Here is a 25,491-nt window from a genome sequence, read left to right as displayed (position 1 = left end):
ATATGATGTCAGTTCTATTTTAATTTTTTTGTTTGTAACAACTTTTAGAAAATCTTCAAGATTTCCTAGTCTACCGATTCTGTTAAGCAAACAAACCAAGGGTGAGGGAGGAAGAAGAAGAAAAGACTGAAAATCCTTTGGTACTGAGAAACGGTACACTGAGTGGTCCCTGTGGCATTCGTCTTTGGTCTGCACAGACTGGGTTCCTCTCCGACCCGGCCTTGTGTGTCATCCTGCTGCTCCACCAAGAAGAATGCAAAGAGGGCTAGGACTGGAAGCTGGTTTGGCTGCTTTGAGCCAGAGGAGGAAGTAGGGTACTCATGGGAGCCACAAAGTCTCTCAGCAGAGTCTTATTGAAAGATTGTTTTTGAAGTGGTATGAGGAACCTGTCAACCATTTTCTTGTAAGAGTCACAGAAATGATCTGGCTGCTTTCTTCTTGAAGGTTGCCCTCAGTAACCTGCTTCCAGTTAAATCTCTTCTTTGTTTTAGCCCTAACAAGTTTTTCTGGGCTGCCCTCAGACTTCAGACTTTATTTTCTTACCTTATGCTTTTGGGGTCTATAGATCTCATTTTTAAAATTCATCAATAGCAATGACAGGAAAGACAGGGCTACTAACTAATCTCATACCTGGGTAGGTTAGTTTCCTTGGAACTTTTATACAGAATCATCAGCCACCATTTTCTCAAAACTTTTGTGTGCAAAGCAACTACCTCATTCAGATGTACCCACATTTGGCTCAACTCAAGAACTCCACAAAAATCATTATTTAATGCACTGTCTTTTAGGGTTCATTGTATAGCAGAGCCAGTGAACCAAACAGAAGAGTAGATTTAGCATCCAATTTATTTTCTTTTAAAAAAAAGTCCTATTTACTATAAAAGTAATACACATTATATACAACTAAAATAAATGTTTTTCATTGTTTAGAAGTTAAATACTGTATACATGGTGCTTTGGGTGCAGCGGACACAAAGTACATTTTTTGGTTATAATTAGTGTTATCTAGAATCATAAACTTATAAAAAGGAAATGACCTTATGAGACTCTTAAAACTCCCTTGCAGTTGGCGTTTTTGCCACATACTATCGCTGATCGATTTTCATCCTCAGCCTCTGCTTTTGACAATGCCAGCAATAGAGATTACTTTCTTTATTCCAGCCTTCTCCATCAAAGAATGTTCCTCAGACCAGCAGAAATGAAACTCAAGCCTAACATTAAACAAGAGAGCATTTAGATCTTTAAATGTTAAAATCTCCAGGCAGAGATAACTTATTTTAAAATTGTTTCCAGATTAACTCTGAAGCCAGGTCGAAACTAATAAGAAAAAGGAATGTTGATTTTGAATTTTTTAACCAAAGCAACTTGAAGCAGATACTTATGAAGTTATTGTGTGGTGAACCATAAAGTCAAAAGATTTCATGGATATTCATCTCGAGGGACTATTTTGATCCTAACTACTATTATCTAACATATATCAACATTGAAATACTTTTATTTTAAATATGTAATCACTACAAATTTTTTTTTGCCATGAGATTGTTAGTCCACAGTCAACATCTGAAATAAAAAGAGCAAGTTGCATTTAATACTGTAATAAGGGAGAGCTGTGCTAGCTAGGCACCATCTCTCTGAGCAGAGGAGACCAATTCCTTATACACGGTTTTCGGGAAGTGTGCAATTACCGGACTGGCAAACTTTTCAAGAGCATAGTGACATCGTCTGTAGAAGCATGATTATTTGGGTGAGTCTGTTGACTGGTTGTATATACTTGTATATGCTTGTATAATTACCACTCAGTTCAAGATACAGCACGTTTTCATCACCCCAGAATGTTCTCTAATGTCCCTACCTAATCAGTGTCTCCCAATAACTATTTCTCTCTCCGTGGATTAGTTTTGCCTGTTCTTGAATTTTATGTACGTGAAAGCATGTAGTACGTATTATTTTATGTCTAGCTTTTTATATTCCTTTCAACATAATGCATGTGAGATTCATGTTTTTGCACATATGAGTAGTTGCTCTTTCTTACTATGTAGTATTCTATTTTATGTCTATACCACAATTCATTTGTGTATTCTCTTGATAATGGACATTTGGGTCATTTCCAGTTTGGGGATATTATGAATAAAGCCACGTTGAACATTTTTACACATCTTATTTTATTAACAAACACTAATTTCTCTGGGGTCTATAACTAGGAGTGAAATTGCTGTGTCATTATGGTACGAATTGTTTCGTTTTCGTAGATATTGCCAAACAGTTTTCCAAAGTGGTTGAATCAGTTTGCACTCCCCCGGCAATTGATGAGAGTTTCGGTTTCTCCACATGCTTGTCAACACTTCAGCTGGGCCCTGAAGAACGTAGAGGGGTTCCATTGAGGACGGAGGTAGACGAGAAAGAATGCTGGCATTATAGAGAGGGAGCAGAGTAAGCAAAGGCATAGAGACCTAGATGTTAGGGGCCTGTTTGGAGTATAGGCTATATGATGGGTAGCAGCTGAAGATAATACTGGAAAGCTAGCTAGGACCAGGCTAGGAACTGTTTATTTCATGCTGAGGAATTTGGACTTTATCTTGTAGGTCAGGGGGAAACTAACAGTCAACAATACATATGTTTAGGTATTAGATTATAGAGTCTAGAGACATGGATATGGGCTTTAACTAAATGTATTCATTGTTTGGGTTGTTGTGTAGCTTATATTAATTTTAAGGATTAAGAAAGTACGTTAGTCATGTGCAAACTTAACTCTTCCACCATTTGTTTATGTTTGAATCTTAGGGAAACCTTTGGTTACAAAATGCTGTCTCCATTCTGTGTGAATACATCATTTAGGTTCTACCTGGTGCTTGTGCCATGATACATATAAATGTAAACATGGCATCTGAGGTTTTAAAACAGTGCTTCATTTTAAGTGATCCGAAAGATCTAGAATGTGGCTTAAATTTTTAAAAATTAATTCAAATAGAAAGCTACAATTTAAAATGCCTCAGTGAAATGAGATTCCTGAGAATCCATCTGAAAATTAGCAGGGTCCTGGAAGTCCAGTTTGAAAAATAAGGAGGACTCTAGAGATAAGTGATAAATGGAAAGGAGGTTGGTTAGGAGAACGAAGAGTTTTGGCCCCGAATATTCCAGGAGTTTCCCAATGTCCTTGAGTATGAGATAAAGCAGTGGCAGAGTGAAAAGAAAAGCACACCATGGCAACAGCCCCTGTAGATTTGGGGGATTATCTTAAAGTTCTTTAGCCTGTGAGTAGGAAAAGACAGGCCACCACAACCTAGTTGTCAGAGTTGACACAACACGAGCTCTCGAGCAGTGAATCTCTAAATGCAGTTCGTGACCAACACCACAGGGAGTATGTCAGAAATGCAGATCCTCAACCTTGCCCCAGACCAGTCAGTCAGGAAACCGGGGTGGGGCCCGGAATCTGTGTCTTAATCAGCCCTCCCCAAGGATTTCTAAAACATGAAAACTGCTACTCTAAAAATGAGTTAAGGGTGAAGAATGAAACAGTCTGCACATACCAGAATTTCTAATGTAAAAAATTTCTACTTCTTCCTAACTTACCAACCATACCTAATTTTTGCATATATACAAACTTTTTGCTTATATATATTTTTAAAAATGACTATGAGAATATAATGCTTTAAAGAAACTATTCCTGGGGTGGCCAGTTAGCTCAGTTGGTTAGAGTGTGGTGCTAGTAACACCAAGGTTGCCAGTTCAATCCCCACATGGGCCACTGTGAGCTGCGGCCTCCTTAAAAACAAAAATAAAAAACCATTCCTGTGTTGTGTAAGTTATCTGTTGCTTTTTTATGAATCTTATTTTACATTAGCTTGGGGATTTTATAAAGCCCTTGTAGACACAGGATAGATATGAAATACTTTTCTAACACACTGGATTCACCTCTTCATCATTCAGAATTTGCTCCCCTTCCAGTAGGTAGATGTCAAAGGATGAGCAGGTGAGGGCAGGTCATCCCTAGGACAGAAAACAAATCAAAGCAATATTTCCAGAGCTTCCCTTCCTGAGGACTTTCTGCTGCTAACACTTGGAACATTTTTAGTACACAGACATTCCCCAATAGAGGAAGAGAGTTGAGAGGGAAGGTATAATCAAGTTAGAGAATCTGAGGAAATGAACACCTGATGAAAGGATGCTGCTAATAAGTTTTGAGTGACATTAGGTGGGATGAACACTGGTTGTTTGCTTTTTATTGAAGCAGAATTGAAGCTTCTATTATATTACCTGAAATTTTTTGTCTCTTGGCAAAATCTCATAATCTGACTCTGAAGGAAATGGCTTTCTATTGCTTTGAAAAGGATAAAACAAGCCAAACGAGTAAATTCCTTAAGAAATTAAATTAAAAAAAACAAACACTTAAAACCATTTTCCCCTAGAAAATATAATAAACTAAGAATTGAAAGAAAATGGAAGAGATTTTTTTACATATGACTGACAACCATTAGTATCCAGAATATATTAAGAGTATCTATTTTTAAAAAAAGATAAACAACATGATATAAAAATGGGCAATGATGGGGTGGCCGGTTAGCTCAGTTGGTTAGAGCGTGGTGCTGATAACACCAAGGTTGCCAGTTGTCAACCCCGCATGGGCCACTGTGAGCTGCACCCTCCTTAAAAAAAGGGGGGGGGGCAACAAATTCTTCACTGAGTAAGGAACACCATTGGACAATGAGTGAACTTATGAAAAGATGCTCAACCTTATCATAATTCAGCAAAATGCAAATTAAAACTACAGTGAAATATAATTTCACATTAACCAGAATGGCCAAAAATAAAAACCCTGATACTAATCTCAACAGTTAGCAAGGATGAGCACCATGAATTGTCATGGAAGTTGGTACAACCACTTTGCTAGGTAATGTCAAACTATTTTCAAAGTTGAGTATAAGCATACCCTTCCCCAGTAATCCCATTCCTAGGTTTGAACAACTTGGAGAAACTCTTGTACATGTATACCGGGAAGTAGGTAACTAGATTGTTTATAGCAGAAAAATTGAGAGGGGAAGACCGCAAGTAACAAAAATGTTCATTTATACAAATGAATACTATATACCGTGTTTCCCCCAAAATAAGACCGGGTCTTCTATTAAATTTTGTTCCAAAAGACGCATTAGGGCTTGTGTTCAAGGGATGTTGTCCTGAAAAATCATGCTAGGGCTTATTTTCCAGTTAGGTCTTACTTTCAGGGAAACACGGTAGAAATGAAAGTGAAAGAAGTACAGTTCTAAGCATCAACTCAAGACAATGTTGAGTGAAAAAAAAGTCACAGAAGGGTACATATTGTGTAAGTCAATTTATATAAAGTGCAAAAAAGCCAAAAACGAAAAGTGTTAAGGATAGGTACATTTAAGGTAAAAATGTAGAGTCAGAATGAGTAATTCAGAATTCAGTACAATGCCTACGTCTTTGGGGGAGGGAGATGCAACTGGCAAGGAGAGCATGAGACTAATAGTAGTCTCTTGCTGAAGCTGGGAAATGCCCTCATTTTCTTCATTTTTTCTTTAAGCATTAGTATAAACATGCATTGTATGATAGATTTTTACTTTAGGATAAAGGGCAATCTACTGGAGTAAACTCTTTTAGTCACTCCAAGGAATGTTGTGTTCCAAACCTATAGAACCTGGGTGGCATACGCGTATTTATATAACATTGCCTTTCTTCCTACTATCTCCTTCCTATCATATTGTCCTTTATAGTGCCGCCTTAATAGGGTCACCATTGCATTTATGGCCCCCACTGGGAATACTTTTGAGAGTAAAGGGAAGGAATGCTCAAAATAATTAATATGTATTTTTTGAAATATGTGTTGACTAAGAAATTGGCTTTATTATATCCAGTCATGTGCTGCTTAACAATGGGGATAAATTCTGAGAAATGAGTCATGAGGCAATTTCGTCCTGCCGAACATCACAGAGTGCACTCACACACACCTAGATGGTACAGCCGACTGCACCTAGGTTATATGGTGTAGCCTGCTGCTCCTAGGCTACAAACTTGTGTATATGTTGCTATAGAAAACAACATGAGAGTAAATCGAGCACAAGCGAAATGATGCAATCAAGAGATGCAGTACACACAAGATGTATGAGGTTGCTTCTAACACAACACAACATACTGTTTTACAGCAAACTTTTTTTATAAGTAGAAAGAATACACTCTAAAATAATGATAAAGTATAGTAAACATATAAACCAGGAACATAGTTGTTTATTCATTACCAAGTATTATGCACTGTACGTAATTGTATGTGCTGTACTTTTATACGACTGGCAGCGCAGTGCATTTGTTTACACCAGCATCACCACAAACACGTGAGTAATGCATTGTGCTGTGACGTTAGGGCTGCTATGCTGGCACCAGGTGATAGGGTGTTTTCAGCTCCAGTATAGTCTTATGGGACCTCCCTGGTATCTTTGGTCAGTCATTAATGGAAACTGTGTTAATGTGGCTCATGCTTGTACTATACACTTCAGGAAATTACGTTACACCACATTAAAAACTTATTTTTATATTGATTGTCCAAACATTAAAACATAGCATAAACTAAATAGTTACCCTTGGTACATATTCATATTTTTTTAATCAGTTTCTTACCCCTGTCTTTCTCAAATACCATGGCATTGGTATTTTTATGAAATGAGCATTTTTTTCAAAGTGGTCTTAGTTTTTGTTTTTTTCCCCCCTAAAATTAATTGCCTACCACCTTCATTAAAATTGCATTTTATGGTTAATATATTTGAAAGTGCTGATATCTTTCGTTGAATCCTCTCTGTAGTTTGTATGATTTTTAGTAGTACTGAGAAAATTATTAATAATTAATCTTGAGAAAACACACTCAGGATATATGGTAAGCTTAAGTTGGAAGTACAAAGTGGAGGTTTATCAAACTTAGTGTTGACAATAATGATAATAATTTGTTTAAAATAAAACAAAAAATCTAGGATAACTGCTAAACTGATGAAGTTCCAGTAAAAAAGATATAAGCCAGACCTGTGTTGGGCAATTGCACAAAATGCCTGCAATTTAACATCTGCATAAGCACAGTTCTGTTAATTTGCTTTTTATTGGACCCACGTGGTTGCTAGTCACTAGCTGACAGACCTGTGGTGAATGTTTCTTAGGAAATGAAAACACATAAAAGGATCCATAAAATGTTACTGGTCTGAGATGGAAAATAGTTAAAATATTAAGTTGAGAAAACATGGGGGGAGGGCGAAGTAAAGGAAATACGAGGTTGGACAATTAAATTCGCAAACTCATCCTAGAAAAATTGGTACATACCTCATTGCTGAATATCACTATGGTCACCTTCAAAGTGCTCCCTTTGGGAAGCTATCCAAACTTTGAAGTATTGGGTGTGTTGCAGCCAAAAAAATTTAGCCAAATCACTAAGTTTAAGGATTATTTCTCAATCACATAAGAACATTTTATGAAGACAAAAATAATCCACATATATGGCTAGAATTTGTAGAAATATTTTATTTTTACTTCACATTTTTTTGTGGGACTTAAGTATCTTTGCCTGTAGAACAGCCCTACGGTATCTGGAAAGATGCTGCTTATTGAATCATCTCATAGCTATCTGTTTGGGAGAGATCCACACAGTGGAGAAATGGTGAAGGTCCTTTCCTATAATCAGACCCTCCTTACCAGTCCTGCCAATTAGTGGATGACATATCCCAGCATGGTTTTTAGTATTTTACTGAACATTTTCAGAATGCTATATTTTTTCCTTTAAAAATACATTTAAAAAATTTTTTTATTTCCCCTTTTCAAAAAATATTTTTTTCTGATGGCAAGAGGCCACTTCTCCCATGGGGAGTGTATTAATGTCCACCATATTAATATTGAGACAGAAAATAATGTTCTGTGCAATTTACAGTAAAACAACTGTACCTTAAACATAATGTGCTTAAGCAAAGTACTCTGGTAGCAATCAATTGAAAGCCATTGATGGAAAAAATTGTATTTTGACACATATTATAAGTTCTTTCCCCCTAAAACTCAGTTATCAGAAAATCTAAATTCTGTCAAGTAAACATTTTAATGGATTTGAATTTTATTCCCTTCTACCCCTCTTTTTTCCCCAGTTAATTTATTTTTTTATTTTTTGTCAACAAATCACAAAAGGTAAAGGCATTGAATGATCCATAGAAAAGGGTAGTATGTGACATGGTCAAAGAATATATAACACTGGAAATTATATTTCACTTACCCTAATAGTAGATCTAAGAAGGTGGAGATGATATTTTAAATGTTTTTGTTCTTCTCTCCGTAGCTTTAAGAAAAAGTAGAAATCACTTCTGACTGTACCAAATAGCAAAAACTAAGTGCAAACCATGGCACTACCATTCCGGAAGGACTTAGAAAAATACAAGGACCTCGATGAAGATGAGCTCCTTGGGAATCTATCAGAAGTAGAACTGAAACAGCTGGAAACTGTTCTGGATGATCTTGACCCTGAGGTAGGTGCTCCCTAATGAAGAGAAATGAAATAATTTTTCGAATCCTTTGAAACTAAGTAGCTATCTGTGAGCAGTTAGCTTTTCTATGACTTTTCCCTGGCACTCCTTTATCCAAATCAGCTTTTTGTCTCATCTCGTTCCCCCACTTCTACCTCCATATCCTTACTGAGATGACTATGCTAAACTACTTTCTCCAACATCCTTATTTTCAAACGTCTCCTGAAATTTTCTCTACTGTAAGAAATCATTTCTCCCTGGTCAGGGAGGAATGTTTTTGGTAAAACGCAGCGGATGATCAGCTCTTTGACATATGCTGACCTCTGTGCCTCTTCCGAGCCGCTGTACCAGGACGGCTGCAGTGCAGAGTGTCTGGAAGGTTCTTTGTGACTTTGAATCTATAATTGTCACCTTCCTTTCTGAAAGATGCTGACCACATCGAGTAAGCTCCTAGTCATTGGTAGGGCAGACCTAAGTAGGCTCAGCAAGCCTGCAATGATGTGGAGCAGACCTGAGTATATGTATGCATGTTTTAATTTGCCAAGTGGATGTTGTTTGTCTTTTAAATTACACAGGCTAAGGTGGAGACCCTTGACCCATAAATTGTTATTCCCTGGTATATATTGGGGGGGACAGTGAGGGGAGAACCCTTAGGTTATGGCTACTTAACCTGAAGGTGTAATGCTTATTTGAGAGACTTTTATTTACAAGTTTCTTTATGCCAAGACATTAATTTTTAGTGCCTTTTAGGCTTGAGGTAGTTTGTTTTATAAAATTGTTCTTGTTACTACCATACATTCATTTCCTGCTGGGATGTTTTTAAATTTTTATTGAGAATTAAACTCCTGTTCTCCACATTACTTTAGCACTTGGATAAATGTATCAGTACCGTAGGTCAAATCCCTTAACGATAACTGTTATCGTAAAGAAAAGTTTTCGGCACACCTAAATCTGGGGGGAAATTCAGGATCACAGTGCTGTTTTGATCATGTCCCGGCAATACCTTCTACACGGAGTTCAGCCGACTAGGCCTATTTGAATCAAATGGTGGGAACCTAAGAGTTCATCTAGTTCACGGTTTCCTAACCTGGGCACTATTGACAGTTGGGGCTGGATAATTCTCTGTACTGGGGGCTGCCTGTGCATGTAGCAGCGTCCTGAGCCTCTACTCACCACATGCCAATGCGTAACCCCGTTTAAAACATACCTGGAATTCCGTTTTAATCAGGGGTGGTGAGGTGGCAGATGTGGAGACAACGGCCTTGAAAGAAAAGTGTTACTTCCAGTCCCCACCAGCAGGAGGCACAGCAAGCCACACGGCCACATGGGGACGCACCTGGCTTGGTGAGGAGGCAGAAATAGCATGGAAGGAGCATGGCCTGGAGCCTTTATTGTGGTTACCGAGGGAAGGATGGGTGAGGCAGGGCGGGCAAATTTGAGTAAGTTTAGGACTGGCTGGTGTGAATAAATTCAGTGGACTCTGGGCTACAGGAGTGGCTTCTAGTTGTCCGGTGCTTAGGTGGTTCAGGGCAGGGGAAATACTGGTTTGTTGTGTGAGATAAAGGAGGTGGTTGGGGGTATAGGCTCTGAATTGGTTGGTTTTCATATGAAAGGCACACTGGTGGCAGGGGAAGTTGTTTTGCTACCCCTAGGAATTAACTATGGGAGGGGCAGTCTTTTCAGAATTAGCAAGGCCCCCAAGATGTCAAAGCATCGTAAAAATACAGAAAATAAAAAAAAACATGATTAATATGCCCCCCATACACATCAGTTGTGACAACCAAAAATGTTCCAGACATTGCCAGTTGTCCCCTGGGGGACAAAAACACCTCTGGTTGAGAACGTTGATCTAGAGTTTGGAAAACAAAAGTTGGGTGACTTGCTTCAGTTATTACAATTAGGGAGAGAACTGAGACTAGATCCCTCTCTGCCTGATTGAGCCCTGGCAGAGGCTAGTGGTCTTTCTATTAAACTTTAATGAGTCCCCTTCAAGTCATATCCTGTGCTATAGGTCTAAAAGCTGACAGTTTAGATTTTCTTATTTGCAAATCCATGGCCTGCTTTTTGTATAGGGAGGCTTGACTTCTAACCTCTGGATTTATTTGCAAACTCCCTGACCCTGGTTGCAACACCCCCAACCTCAGATACTGTTAGTCAGACTAGAACAATGATGGTTATTGATAACATGCCACTTGTTGGGTGAAGTATGTGGAAAGAGTGCCGTTACGGATTAGGTAAGAAAAGAGGGCAAGGGTAGTAGCAGTTACTTCAGCCAGAGAAATACCACTGTAACTTACAAAGCCTCAGAAGGTAGATAAGAGCAGATGAAGATCAGGTATGGTACCTTGTTATATTTTGGAGGGCTGTTTTCCTTTCCGTATGCTGCTCTCAGTATATTTATTAGCTAACTTACTGCATTTTCTCAAAATGTCTATCTCCAAAAAACAGCCAGCCAGCTCAGGCAAAAGCTATTTTTTTCATTTCCAAGATAAATATGTTATTAAAACAAAATTCCACTGCGAGGGAGAAATATGCAAAGTTTAGTGGCAGTCACTTTAATGATATTTTTATCTGTGTAACTAATTATGATTCATTGACTTAAACTATACTTGTAATAAAGCTTGGATCATAGGTTTATAGCCTCCAAAGCCAGCTAGCTGTCATTTATTTTGTGGTCAAAGACTGTATTTAAGGAGTCAGGAGTCCAGCTAACGTATCGTTTAAAACCTGTATGTTTCATATGGGCCTGAGCAGGCAGATGGAATAAAGCAACTTCTTCATTACCACCAGGAAATAGCAATATGTACATGAATGCCTTTTTGATGGTGAAGGGCAGTAACTTTTATTGAAATTTGCCTTAATGAGCATTTTTCTTTAAAATTATTCTCAAATCTTTATTCAAGAGAGTACAACCTATAGATCCTAGGTACTATGCTAGGCTTAGGGATGCACGAATGAGCAAAACAAATGTGGTCTTTGCCCTCCTAATGCAGGCTGGTCGGAGTGGAGGGAGTTAGACATGAATCCCATAATCATGCCATATCAATGTAAGAGCATATAATGGGAAGTCAGGAAAAGCTTCCGTTGGGGGAATGGAGCTGCAGTCTGAAAAATGAGTAGCAGAAAAGGATGGACAGAGCATTCCAGGGAAGGCCTGTGACAGAAGGAAGCATATGGCAAGTACGACGGGGAATTAAGGGCTAGTGTGGCGAGAAGGGAGAGGGTGTGAGATGATGCTAAGATAACCTTGTTGGGTGGGAGTGAGGGATGCCGAATATCAGGAACGGGTCCTGGGTGACCCATTGGAAGGCTGATGTGATAATATGCCATCCCGGCTTGGGTCATAGTGTGAACCAAAGTAGTGGTGTTGGAGATGGAGAAAAGTAAACAGACGAATGAGTTTTTTTAAGAAGTCAAAATGGAAAGGATTTGAGAGTTGGTTGGGAATGGATTCCTCGTGTAGCTCTTGTCTTGATTTCAGAATCTAAGGGTAGAAACCTTGTGTTTCTTTTTTATGTTCCCATACACAATTCTGTATTACAAAAACATTTTGGTGCAGGGTTAGGAACAGACCTACTTTGTGTTTCATCTTTCTGGGTGAGCTTTCTGTGTAATGCGTGTTATTTCATGAGAACACAAAGGTGAATGGCATGGAAGTTATTATGGATGTCAGCAAATGGCCAAAGTTGAAGTGCTGTATTTTCTAGTAATAAAATGAATATTTGTTATTATCATTATCCATGTAAGATCATCCTTTGTAATGAAAAATTATCTTATAATACCTATGAGATGCAATGCATCATTGCCAGTATTGAGTGAGAGGTGTTGCAAAAGACGGTTGGCCCTTTTGTGTGACTTCTCTGGCTGCCTCCCGTTTTCCAAGCAGCGGAATATCTAGGGATAGTGAGACAAGGCAAGTTCACCTCTTTGGCTTCTGACAAGCAAAAGGATGGAGCTCCCATTGTCTCATCACTGCTTGCTATACCTGGGCTTAGTGAAAATTCAGATTAGGGACTATAGGAGATAGCTTTAATCCATCACCTCCCTTTAATCCCCCACTCTCACTTTATCACTCAAAAAGACTGTAGCCATGTGAAAACCCAGGGACATACTTCTTACTCTGAGTATCTCAGAGTGCCTTGGTGCATGAGTAGCAATGACAGTGATTGCTACAAATACATCCTAGGGCTGATACAGCAGGGGTACCAAAAAAATGTATACACATGACTTGTAATCATCTTTTGTTAGCGGTATATATTGAGTCTTACACTTTTAGTACAATTATTTTCTTTCTTAAAATGTGTATGCACCTTTTTGGCACCCTCTGTATATGCATACATGCACATAGTGTACATGTGCACTGTATGGTGTACATGTTTTTATTATGAGAAAGTCTTTACAATGAAATAGAAGTCATTATGAAGGACTATAATGTATGTAGTTATTTAACATTCTTCTGTAATGGAATTGTTTTCTGCATATACATGTATGCTGAGCTGTTATTAAGCATTAAAATTTTTTTTACCATTTTTACCATTTAATTATCCTTTTAAAAGTAAAGGGTATAGTAGAATGCTTTCTGAAGAAAATGTGTATGTGCCTATTTTAGTAGTAATCTAAGTGAATTCTACCTAATTTAAAATAAAAAAAGAGCTTTGGATCACTTTTACATTGCTGCCTTAAAATCCTGTAATGAAGTGTTTCATGCCTGTACCATATTCTAGTCTATAATTCTTTCTTATCTGGATAGTGTGTGGTAGCATCTAGCGTTGGTGTTCTTGGGGTCATAATGGCTGATTCATTCTCTTTGGTAGAATGCCCTTCTGCCTGCGGGGTTCCGGCAGAAGAACCAGACGTCAAAGTCAGCCACGGGGCCGTTTGATAGAGAACACCTCCTTTCATACCTGGAGAAGGAGGCTTTGGAGCATAAGGACAGGGAAGACTATGTGCCCTTCACTGGAGAAAAAAAAGGTAAACACAGAATTTTATTTTTTTTTAAGATTTTTTATTGGGGAAGGGGTACAGGACTTTATTGGGGAACAGTGTGTACTTCCAGGACTTTTTTCCAAGTCAAGTTGTTGTCCTTTCAGTCTTAGTTGTGGAGGGCGCAGCTCAGCTCCAGGTCCAGTTGCCGTTGCTAGTTGCAGGGGGCGCAGCCCACCATCTCTTACGGGAGTCGAACCAGCAACCTTGTGGTTGAGAGGACGCGTTCCAACCAACTGAGCCATCTGGGAGCTCAGCGGCAGCTCAGCTCAAGGTGCCCGTGTTCAATCTTAGTTGCAGAGGGCACTGCCCACCATCCCTTGTGGGACTCGAGGAATTGAACCGGCAACCTTGTGGTTGAGAGCCCACTGGCCCATGTGGGAATCGAACCAGCAGCCTTCGGCGTTAGGAGCATGGAGCTCTAACCGCCTGAGCCACCATGCCGGCCCTAAACACAGAATTTTGAAGTCATTTGCTAGCACTTGATTTTTCTTCTTATAGCTAGGTCTGGAGAAAATGATATTTTTAGAGGTACATCATTGGTAGCCTTAAAGATACAATAATGTTGACTTAAAAAATTGTTAGGTAATATGGGCACTTCATTTACATTTTTCATCAACTTGGCCTGTATGTTCCTTCCTAATGATTTGTTAGTGAGGTTTTATTACACGGTGATTTAGTTCTCTACTGTAACAAATATTGAAAGTGTACTGAGGTAAACATTTTAATTCACTAGTGTATTACAGAATGCAAATGGTGTCACAGCGCTGCTCTCTTCTAACTCCTGTCTTCACAGTTGAATGCCGTAAAATAATTCAGGCCATATTTTCAAAGACCCTTTTTAAAGGATATCCTACAGTCTTCGTTAGTAAGTCATAATTGTCAATGCTTCATAATCATTACTTTTAGGAAAGTTTTCTAATCCAAGTCCTTCCCATTGCAGATTTTGAGTTTCAGTAGCCTCAGTGGAGCATGAGTAGAGCTACATTTTTAAAGGTGTATACAACACTTAACATAACGTAGGTTAAGTTTCTCAGCTTTCAGTACAAGTTGGCCTAGAAGCCAGAGTCTACCTGCACTCTCATTTAGAACATCATGTGTGGAACACCGAGGAGTGGTGGCAGGAGGAGTAGTGCTGAGGATCAGCTCTTCCAGGCACTGTTTTTGCATCTGAATCCTGAGTCCAGCAGGAGGAGTGGGTAGAGCAGAGTGCCTTCTGCTGGTGAGACTTCAGCATTTTATTTGGGAAGGAAGCGCTTCTCAAGAATTCGGCCACAGCTCTGTCACATGGCTACCCCTTAGCAGTAAGGGAAGCTGGAAACTTGATTTTAACACTCCAGCCTCTGGAGTAGAGGAAGACTAGTGAGTGACTTGCGTAGGTATTCCACAAGGTCTGCATCAGAACTTTTTAAAACGATTTATCATCGCCAATCTCTCTGCTCTTTCTGTAGATACCCCACCCCATTTCTAATTGAGAATCATGACCTGAGCTACTTTTATTAGTCATGGTTCTCCAGAGAAACAGAACCAAAAGGGTGTGTGTGTGTATAGAGGAATTTATTTTAAGAAATTGGCTCACATGATTATGGAGGCTTAGTAAGTTTAAAATTTGTAGGATAGGCCCGCAGGCTGGAGACCGAGGGAGGAGTAGCAGGTTGAGTCCAAAGGCTGTCTGATAGGAGAATTCCTTCTTGCTCAGAGATCAGTCTGATTAGGACCTTCAGCTGATTGGATGAGGCCCACCACGTCATGGCTTTACTCAGAGTCCACTGATGCAAATGTTAATCTCATCCAAAAACACCTTCATAGAAACAAACAATATTTGACCATGTATCTGGGCACCATGCCCAGCCGTATTGGCACAGAAAATTAACCATCACACTACTGTTTGCGGTGGGAATGTCACGTTCCTCAGGTGTTTGGGGCCAGAAAAAGATTTGAAAATCAATACATAGTTTTGAAGTATGGAGAATCAAAAAGGGAGGCAAAAGCATCAGTTCCTTTGTGTTTGTCATAGAAAAGACTGCTGGCTGTATTTTCATCTGTACAGCCATACTTATAACACTATTTATAGCTTCAACCTGGTTTATATAAGAATATGATTTTATGAGAATAAATATTGATTAATCACTTTTTACTATTATGTGTGTTTCAGGTAGATTCTGGGGGTATAATTAGGAAGAAGAATGGAGGCAGAAACAAAGGGAGAGAAATTTGAGAAAGAGAGATGGCAGGAAAAAAATATGGAATTTGATTACAAAAAATAAAAACAAGAGGTGTGAAAGAACTGCATTTGTCCTAAGCTGACCCAGAAAGCTTCCCAGTATGCTCTTGTTTCATAATCTCCAGTTACCTAGGAAAAGATCTTGGAGGATTAGAGGAGGTAGGAAAGAAAGTAGAGAGGAATTGTGGAAAGTAAGAACATATCAGTGTTGAGAAATGATAGAGCTGCGGAATATGGGTGACAAAAAGGAAAAAATGGTATATCCTTAACTATAGTGTAATAGTTTTGGTTTCCTTTTATATATTTTAATTCTTTTTCTTATTTCTCACTTTAGACTTTAGATGGGTATGAAATAAATGGAAGTAGTTGAATTAAAAATCAATTAATTTTGTATTCACAATTAGTGGTTTTCTTTTTATAATACACTCAGTATTTTTATTGCCACTTTTAGCTATTGGTATCTGTTAAATACTATTTTATGGGCAGCTGTGATGTAGTGATTAAGACAGTGGCATTTTTTAAAATAATGAACTTTTTATTGAAATATAACATGTTTACAGAATATGCACAAATCAGGAGGATACAGATCAATGAATTATAGAGTGAACACACCCATGTAGTCACCACTCAGTTCAAGACATTCTTATCACTGCTAAAAGGTCCCTTTATGCTTCTTCCTAATCTCTGTTTTCTTTCTTCTTCCCAAAGATAACTACCATCATAGCTTCTAATACGATAGATTAGTTTTGCCTGGTTTGAAATTTATATAAATGGACTCATACATTCTGGGTATCTGCCTTGTCTGTTTCATACAAGTTTTTGTGAGAACCAGATTTATTAAAGGGTACAGTGAAATCACTATAAAAATCCTTCACAGTGTAATTATTGTAAAGGATCCTATGGTGATGTTATAACCAACCGAGATTTCCATTCTGTCATGGAGGAGTTGTCCAGAACCAGAGAGATAAGTTTCTGAGTTTCAGAAATCCATCTGGTCGAAGCAAATACTATCACCCTAGACTGGGTGGAGTCAAGATTTAAAAGCCACGTTACAGTGCCATAGACCAGAGGAAGGGCAAATTCGTCTTCAGCAATTAGGAACTTGGGTGGTAGAGCTCTACTTATAGCTAAAAGCCGACTCTGATCTTCTCAAATCCACCCTAAATTAGTTCGCCTTGGTTATCCATAGTTACTAATATGTCTTCCGTTCTTTGGGTCCCATCCCAAGATCTTTATCACATTCTAGAAGATCCTCAGAATAATTCTTCTACATCTTATTAGCACACCTCCCAATGGAGCTAAATGTGATTTCCCTCTTGGGCTCCGAAAATCCAAAAGCTTGTTTTTTTTAAGATGCCTCTTCCATGAGTACCTTTACCCTGAGCACCTAGGTTAAGTCTGAAATTTTTTACTTAATAGCTTATTTCACAGGAGATAGAGGGTGCCTTCCCAGACAGCAGAAGTTAGTTCTTCATAAAACAGTTGGCAAGCCTACCTCTCATAAGAAACAAAAGCATTTTACTTCTTTGGGGTACTTAGACTAGTTAGCATTCGTAAAATGTGCCATTGGTCTCTAAACTAAATCATTTTTCATACGAAGATGACTGCTCTCAGAGTCAGTACTTGATGGCAATATTAGCTTTTTGTGCCGGGAATGTTATAGTGATATCACTCTGTTCCTTGAGCTCCTTCCAAGCTATACGCCAAAATCACATGGTGATCCTGAAAGTTATTTTTAAGGCTTGATCAGATGACTACTCAATTTTTTTAAAAGTCAACTACTTTCTCATATTCTGAGGCCTATTAAATGATTAATTATATTTGTTATTCTTTCACTTAAAGGTACACTGTCTTTCTGGAGTTAAAATTACATAGATCTGGCATGACAGGGAATCCCCATGAAACTGAAAATTGGATATTTCAGGATTTTTTTCTTTTGACCACAAACAAAAACTATATACTCATGTCAAATTTTGTCTTTCTAGATCATCTCAAAATGTTTTAAAAAGACCTGATACTCTAACAAGGACGCTTGAGAGTTATTATATATAGATAAATTACTAATTTCATGTTGTGATTTGTAAAATGATTGTTTAAGATTGTACATTTTACAGAATTGAAAGCATATGTCAACATCTGAGAAAAGGAATTAATCGTAATTAAGTAAAGTTCAAGGCATGTTTTCAGTGCATTTTGGGAACATTTTTTCTTACATCAGTAAATGTTCTGCTTTTAATAGTGTAGTTTTATTAATAGCAAAAAGGTATTAGGCAGCTAGTAAGGCACAGGTGACAAAATATGTATTAAGGATTGTTTTTAAGTGCATATTTATAGTAGAATCCACAAAAACATCTGTTAAGTTCATCTAAATCCAACCAGCTCATGGTTAAGAAAATTGGTATCAAGTAATCTTGGCAAAGATTAAAGGAAATGCCTTTCCTATGAGTCTACTATAGGAAATAAACCAAAGGGTTAAGAAAATTAAAACAATAACATAATTCCAACATATGTTTCTTTTAGTTAAAGATATAGTATTAAAATATTGGGAAGCTTTTTACCTTTCTCCTTGAAATTTTGCAAAATATGTAACTGAGGCATTGAGTGAGATATGAGTGAAAGAAAGTATTCATTCAGCTCTTTCTCATCCCTGAGAATGGTGAAAATGGAGAGTGCTAACTATATAGCTGATTATTATTTACTGTTACATCTTTACGTATCTTGAGTATTCTGTCTCCAAGATGGATAAGGCATGAATTTGACACTTGGAGAAATTAATTTGCCCCAGTCTTGAATATTTCTTACTAACTCTTGTTTTTGCTTTGCTTTGCTAGGAGTCTGCCTGCCCATTTCTAATATTACACCTCACCCTTACATAACCTAAGATTGTTTCCCCTGGGTGTCCCATATTTCACAGATGTATCAGAGCCATGCTGCACCCTGTTGACTACACTCAGGTGCCCCTGGATTTCCATTTGAGACGCTGACTCACCCACGTTGGGCTACTCCCTTCCTTGCAGAGCACAATTGCTCTTCCTATTTGCCCATGGGGTAGAGCCATCTGTGCTTTTTGTTGTTTTCCCTTCCCCTCCCTGAGAAAGGAATGCCCTTGGGTTTCCTTCCCAAAAATCTCATATACCCTCCCTGCTTACTAAAGGTGAATTTATCCAGATTGCCTTAAACTAAGAATTTCTCATATACCTTTCGAGCTATTTATTTATAATTAGCTTAGTTTTCCAGAAAACTTACCCCAGTCACTCTTTTCTGAAAAAGGCTTTCCTTACCTTGCTGAGTACATGATTTCTTTGGAGGAAAGGCAGACCTGATCCCTTAGTAAAGCAGAAAGAAGATGGTGGTTATAACCTTCCTAAAATAAAATCAACAGGATTACGTAACTGCCTGTGGGCAATTGTTTTCCACTAAGTTCAAGATAAAGACTGGCTCTTACTTTTGTACTCATATCTTAGGAGTTTAAAGGTCCCTTACATACCTCCAAAAAGTGGTCTTCCCAGCCACTGAAGCTGATATTTGAAATGGGCTGCTTAAATTAGTTATGACATCTCTATTTCATTCAGACTGGTCATTGTATCTTTTGAATGATTCATTCATTACTCCTTTGGAGTAAGGGGTTAGCTAAAGGGATTGTTCACTGGCTCATGTTAAGACGTTGTTTTATGGAAACTCTAGATAACCATACCCACTCTGGATGTTCCTTTCCCTCTAACATGTCTGTATATAATTTACATACTATAGAATATTGCTTTTAATTGTTCCAGAATCATATACTGTGAGGCTCTGTTATTAGGGTTTTTATTTTAATTTAAGATTGTTATGTCCTCTTGATGAATTGCCCCTTTTGTTATCATGAAATGACCTTCTTTATCCCTGGTAATATTCTTTACTCTGAAATCTACACTGTCTGATAATTAATATAGCCAACCAACCTTGCTTTCTTTTGATTAGTGTTAGCATAATGTAACCTTTCTGTTTGTCCCATCAGTTCTTGTTCTCTTGCCTCTTTTTATATCTTCCATGTCTCTACTTAACTTTTTGAGCATACGGACTATAATTACAATAGCTTTCTAATATCCTTACCTGTTTACTTCATCACCGGTCATTGCTAATTTAGTTTTGATAGATTGTTTTTTCTTATGGATCAAAGTTTCCTGCTTTTTTGAATGCTAATAATTTTTTATTGGCTATCAGACATTAATTTTAACTTGTTGGATGCTGGATATTTTGGTTTCCCTACAAATATTCTTGAGTTTCATTCTGGGACACAATTAAGTTACTTGGTAACAGTTTTCTTTTAAGATTCTGTAGGTGAGATTAGTGTTCAGTCTAGGGCTAATTGTTATTCTGCTACTGAGGCAAGACCCTTCTGAGTTTTCTACCCAGTGCCCTGTGAATTACAAGGTTTTCCAGTTTGGCTGGTGGGAACAGGCTCTATTCTCAGCCCTGTATGAACCCAAGCACTATTATCTCTGGTATTTTCAGATTTTTTTTTTTTCCCTTGGCCCAAGGTGCTTTCATCACACATGTGTGGGTCAGTACTCTGCTGAATACTAAAAGGCCCCCTCTGCAGGTGTCCAGAGCTCAGTCTCTGTAACTCTCCCCTCTCTGGTGCTCTGTCCTGCAAAGGTTAGCTACCGTGTTTCCCCGAAAATGAGGCCTAGCCGGACCATCAGCTCTAATGCATCTTTTGGAGCAAAAATTAATGTAAGACCTGGTCTTATTTTACTATAAGACCGGATATAATATAATATAATATAATATAATATAATATAATATAATATAATAATAATAATACTAGGTCTTATATTAATTTTTACTCCAAAACATGCACTAGAGTGGATGGTCTGGCTCGGTCTTATTTTCGAGGAAACAGGGTAGCTGCCAAGATCTTTCTGGACCTGGGCTCTGTCTCCTCCGTGCACAGAGTTCACCAGGCTCTGCCTCGGTTCCTGTTCCCTATGCTGCAGCCTGGACACTTTCTCCAGGCAGTAAACTGGACGATCACAGGGCTCACTTTATTTCTCTCCTCTCAGGGGTCCCTGTCCTTTGTTGCCTGATGATCAGTGCCTTAAAAACTTAATACGTTTTGTCTGTTTTGGGCTTGTTTCAGTCATGTGGGTAAATCCTGTCCTTAATATTCCGTCTTGACCAGAAGTGGAAGTCTCCAGAATCATATACTATGGATCTCCTATTTCCCCAACTAGATGATAAGCTTCCCAAAGGAAAGGATCTTTTGTTTACCTTATGGTGTTTTTCTAGCTCATTGTTTAGTATACACAAACTCACTAAACATTTATTGAATAAATATTTATTGATATTGAGTATTGAGCCAGTGTCATTGGGTCAAAACAATGCCTTTCTAGGATCTGCCCCTTCATTCTTTAGTTTGGTTGATTTGAGGTTTGTGTGCTTCCTGTCAAAAGGTATATCCCAAAGCCCCCTGTGGAGATTTTAGTGACCTCGTTGCCTTATGTCTTTTCTGAAACAAGGTAGCTTATAACCGTACAAACCATAAAATTAGCTAGGACCTTTCACCTCTGTAAGAGTGAAATAACTAAGAGCCATCTTTGTTTCTAGTTATTATACTTTTTATGTACTCAGCAAGGATGGGAGCTAAGACTAAGATAATTCTTAACTTTGTGGTAGCTATAACTTGATATCAGAGCAAAAGAGATGAGAACTAGTGAACAAGGTCCTGGCAATAAAATTGTTAACATGGTTCACAGTATCTCTTACTGATTTTGGAACAATGATTAGGATCTTGGCAAGATACTACTTTTTTTTTTTCTCTTGGCAAAAACATGTTTGGATAAATGCCATGCATTTAAGTTACTGTTATATAAATTCTTATCTTGGTTTCTTCTGTCTCCTTAGCTGCCATTTTATAGTTGCAGAAACATTAGTGAACTATTTTAACCTTCTTAGCAACCAAGAGTCATAGCCCTGTTTTTGTTTGTTTTGTTTCATTTGGGGATGAGGGGGCATGTCATTTCATACTTGTCTGAGAGATTTTTTTCTGATCTAGTCATTGCTTATTTTCATATTTCGCTGTGATGTAAAAAACTCATCTCAGTTTTTGAAAAATCCAATTTTGGACTTTGCTGTGTTAAATAAGAAAATTAAAATTATTTAGGTAGAAAGCTGTCTACTGAAGAATAAAAGTGAATATTTTCTCAGACATTATGTTATTTTTAAATAAATACAAACATTAAAAGTTGTAGGTCAGGCCTTTTGACCATACTTCAAGGAGAGGAAAAGTAAAATTACATCAATACAGGATAACTCAGCCTAACCTTCTTCAGAGCTATAATTTTACAGATTAGTGTTAATCAACCTGAGTAAGTAAGAATCAGAATCGTGTAGAGAGCTTTTTCAAAAATATCCATGCCTAACTAATCTTCATTCCCTGAGTTTAAGAACCACCGGTACACATACTCGGGACTGTATGGTTGTCAGACCTCCTGGGTTGTTAGTTTTGGAAAACTTTCTGTGTGTCTCTGTCTCTCACATATATGTATAAGAAATTCTAGGGGAAATAAGAATGAAGAATTAACAAGTAAGTGTATTATGTTTACTATATACCAGTTCCATTATATATGTAAAATCATTTTATCAGAATGAGATTGAGATTTCTGTAAAGAGTAATCCATGATTTGAAAAAACACATCAGGAGCAAGATGATCATAGTAAAATGGAACACTAATCAGTTTGTTAATAGATGGTTTTGGGTAAAAAATACTGTCACCTTTGCACCTTTCCCTACCCTCTGCAAGTGTGTACTCTACAGCATACCTCTGCATCTAATAAAAGCCTAACATTTCACTCATCCTGCAAGACATCGAGGGCATAAATCAAGTTAACCGTTATAAGGGAGATCTGTTTATCAGCATCTCATAGTAATTAAGATTTTTAACTTAATTTGAATTAGTCTTATATCAATTAAATTTAACACATATGTTTAGAAAGGCGTTTTCTGTCATATGGAATCGATCTAGCAGTCTGTTAATTATGCAATCCTCAGAAAACGGCTGATTTTGACTAAGAAGCACAAACACACTGTCTGGCTGAAAGTGTTTCAGAAAATTATCTTTTTTTCCCTCTGCATTTTCGGGGGCCAAACAAATGTATTATTTAGGAAGACCAAAAAACCCATTTTTATACATCAGCCCCTTTTAGGTGGTGGTTTTTTCAACATCTAGTATTAAAACGCAATCCACATTGTAAAATTTATTCATTTACAGTATACAATTTAATGGTTTTTATTACGTTCTCAGAGTTGTGCGACTATCACCACAATCTTAAATTTGGAACATTTTTATCATCCCCAAAAGAAAACCCTGTCCATGTGCAGTTAATCTGCATTCCTCATTCTATTCCGCTTTAAAAACCACTAATCTACTTTTTGTCTCTCTAAATTTGCCTATTCTAGAAATTTCATAAAAATTGGATCATACAATATATATTTATGACTGATTTCTTTCATTTACCATATTTTGGAGTTTCATCCATGTTATAGCATGTGTCAATGCTTCATTTCTTTTTATGGATGAGTAAATATTTCAATGTATGCATATACTGCATTTTGTTTATTTTTTCATCAGTTTCAATCTAAATGGACATTTATATTATTTCCACGTTTTAGCTATTATGAATAATGTTGCTATAAACATTTGTGTACAAGTTGTTGTGTAGACACCTGTTTTCATTTCTCTTGGGTATATATATCTACTAGTGGAATTGCTGGGTCACGTGGTAAGTGTTTAACAATTTAAAGAACTGCAAATCTGTTTTCTAAAGTGGATACCCCATTTTACATTCCCACCAGAAGTATATTAGGGTTCCACTTTTTGCGCATCCATGCCAGCACTTATTTTTCTTTTCTTTCTTTTTTTTTTTTTAAAGTAGGACTGAGAGGATTTTTCTTTTCAATTTTATTGGGAATATTGGGGAACAGTGTGTTTCTCCAGGGCCCATCAGCTCCAAGTCATTGTCCTTCAATCTAGTTGTGGAGGGCGCAGCTCAGCTCCAAGTCGAGTTGCCGTTTTCAATCTTTAGTTGCAGGGGGCGCAGCCCACCATCCCATGCGGGATTTGAACCGGCAGTTCATTGTCTTCAATCTAGTTGTGGAGGGTGCAGCTCACTGGCCCATGTGGGAATCGAACTGGCAACCCTGCTGTTCTGAGCTCCCGCTCTAACCCTGAGCCATATGGCCGCCCCTTTTTCATTTTGATTATAGACATCTTAGTAGGTGTGAAGTGATAACGTATTGTGGTTTTGATTTGCATTTCCCTAATGACTAATGATAGCATTTTTTCACATGTTGTTAGACATTTGAATATCTTCTTTGGATAAATGTCTCTTCAAACCCATTTTTAAATTGAGTTGTCTTTTTATTATTGATTTGCATCAATCAATATTCGATTTATTATAGATAAACATTTTTATATATTCTAAATATGACACTTGAAAATTTCTCCCACTCTGTAGGTTGTCTCTTCACTTTCTTGATGGTATCATTTATCCTATAAAAGTTTTTAATTTTGATATGGTCCAATTTATTTTTTTCTTTTGTTATATCTAAAAAACCATTGCCTAATTCAAGGTTATGGAGATTTACTCATGTTTTTTTCCTAAGAGTTACAGTTTAAACTTTTACATTCAAGTTTATAATCCATTTTGAATTAATATTTGTGCATGGTGTGAGATAGAGGGATCCAGTTTCATTCTTTCGCATGTAGCTCTCCAGTTGTCCCAGTACCATTTGTTGGAAGGACAATTCTTTCTCAATTGAATTGTCTTGGTACCCGTAGAAATTCAGCTGACCATAAATATAAGTTTATTTTTGGACTTTCAATTCTATTTCACTGATCTAATTTTTTTTTTTTTAATGCACCATACACTCTCTTGATGACAATAGCTTTGTATTGAGTTTTGAAGTTGGAAAGTATGAGTCCTTCAATGTAGTTCTTCTTTATCAAGATTGCTATTCTGGGTACTTGGATTTCCACATGAATTTTAACTTCACCTTGTTACTTCATACAAATAATGAGCTAAGATTTGTTAAACGTTTTTTTGAGTCTGTCAATCAATTTGGGGAGAGCCCCTTAGACTTTTGTATTCATAATACTAAACTTAAGTTATGTCTATTTTATCCTTTCTTACAAATGTAATTTTTTTTACTTTTAATTATCTGTAACTAGGTTTTATATATACACATTAAAAGATAATTCTTACATGTATTACTGTTAAGCTAACCATGAAGAAATATGAAATAATTACTTTCTGTATTGTAAGAAAATATAATATTGTATAGGCTAAATACTTCTACAACAAAAATCTAGAGAAACTATCATAAAGAGGAGTGCCAGAAGAGGTACCAAACTATTTCAGAGCTGTATATAAAAAAAAAAAAAAAATAGCAAAATTCTATATCACAGAATAATTTCCATAGCCCTTGGAAGTTTTGTTTTGTTGTTTTTCTGATGAGATTCATTTTGTATTTGTATTAGCAAAAATTTATGTATTGGGAAAAATTAGATATGAATAATACCTCTATGGAATGTGGATGAGGGTTATAAAAATAAACATTTTAGATTTTTATAATGCTTTAGATTCCATTGGTCCCTAGAATAAGACATGGGCAGCTATTCGATAGCTTACATGGTTTTATTTAGTAACTTAATGCCATAACCCAGTGATTCTTGACCTTGCCTGCTATGCATTAGAATCCCTAGAGAGCTTTTGAAAATCCAGATGTCCCATACAGCACACCGGACC

At 37.3% G+C, this 25,491-nt stretch overlaps 1 protein-coding gene and 1 long non-coding RNA gene across 3 annotated transcripts in view; one reads left to right on the top strand and one right to left on the bottom strand.

Annotated features, from left to right (window-relative positions):
• TMOD3 (tropomodulin 3) overlaps positions 1–25,491 on the top strand; it is a 63,262-nt gene that overhangs the window by 14,361 nt on the left and 23,410 nt on the right. For both annotated transcript variants that reach the window (XM_019730629.2, XM_019730631.2), the window contains 2 exons: positions 8,312–8,498; positions 13,310–13,466. In XM_019730629.2, the coding sequence (XP_019586188.1) occupies positions 8,373–8,498; positions 13,310–13,466 (283 nt within the window). In that variant the 5' untranslated portion in view covers positions 8,312–8,372. The remainder of the gene's footprint in view (positions 1–8,311; positions 8,499–13,309; positions 13,467–25,491) is intronic.
• On the bottom strand, positions 1,463–8,379 carry LOC141570587 (uncharacterized). The gene is made up of 3 exons (XR_012494752.1): positions 8,249–8,379; positions 3,913–3,987; positions 1,463–2,406 (listed from the first exon to the last, which is right to left on the bottom strand). It is a non-coding gene; the product is annotated as an uncharacterized LOC141570587 (long non-coding RNA).

The sequence above is a fragment of the Rhinolophus sinicus genome, linkage group LG03 (genome assembly GCF_036562045.2).
Source record: "Rhinolophus sinicus isolate RSC01 linkage group LG03, ASM3656204v1, whole genome shotgun sequence".
Lineage (NCBI taxonomy): Eukaryota > Metazoa > Chordata > Mammalia > Chiroptera > Rhinolophidae > Rhinolophus > Rhinolophus sinicus.
The sequence above is the reverse complement of the archived record's forward strand: the minus strand, read 5'-3'. Positions and strand labels throughout refer to the sequence as shown.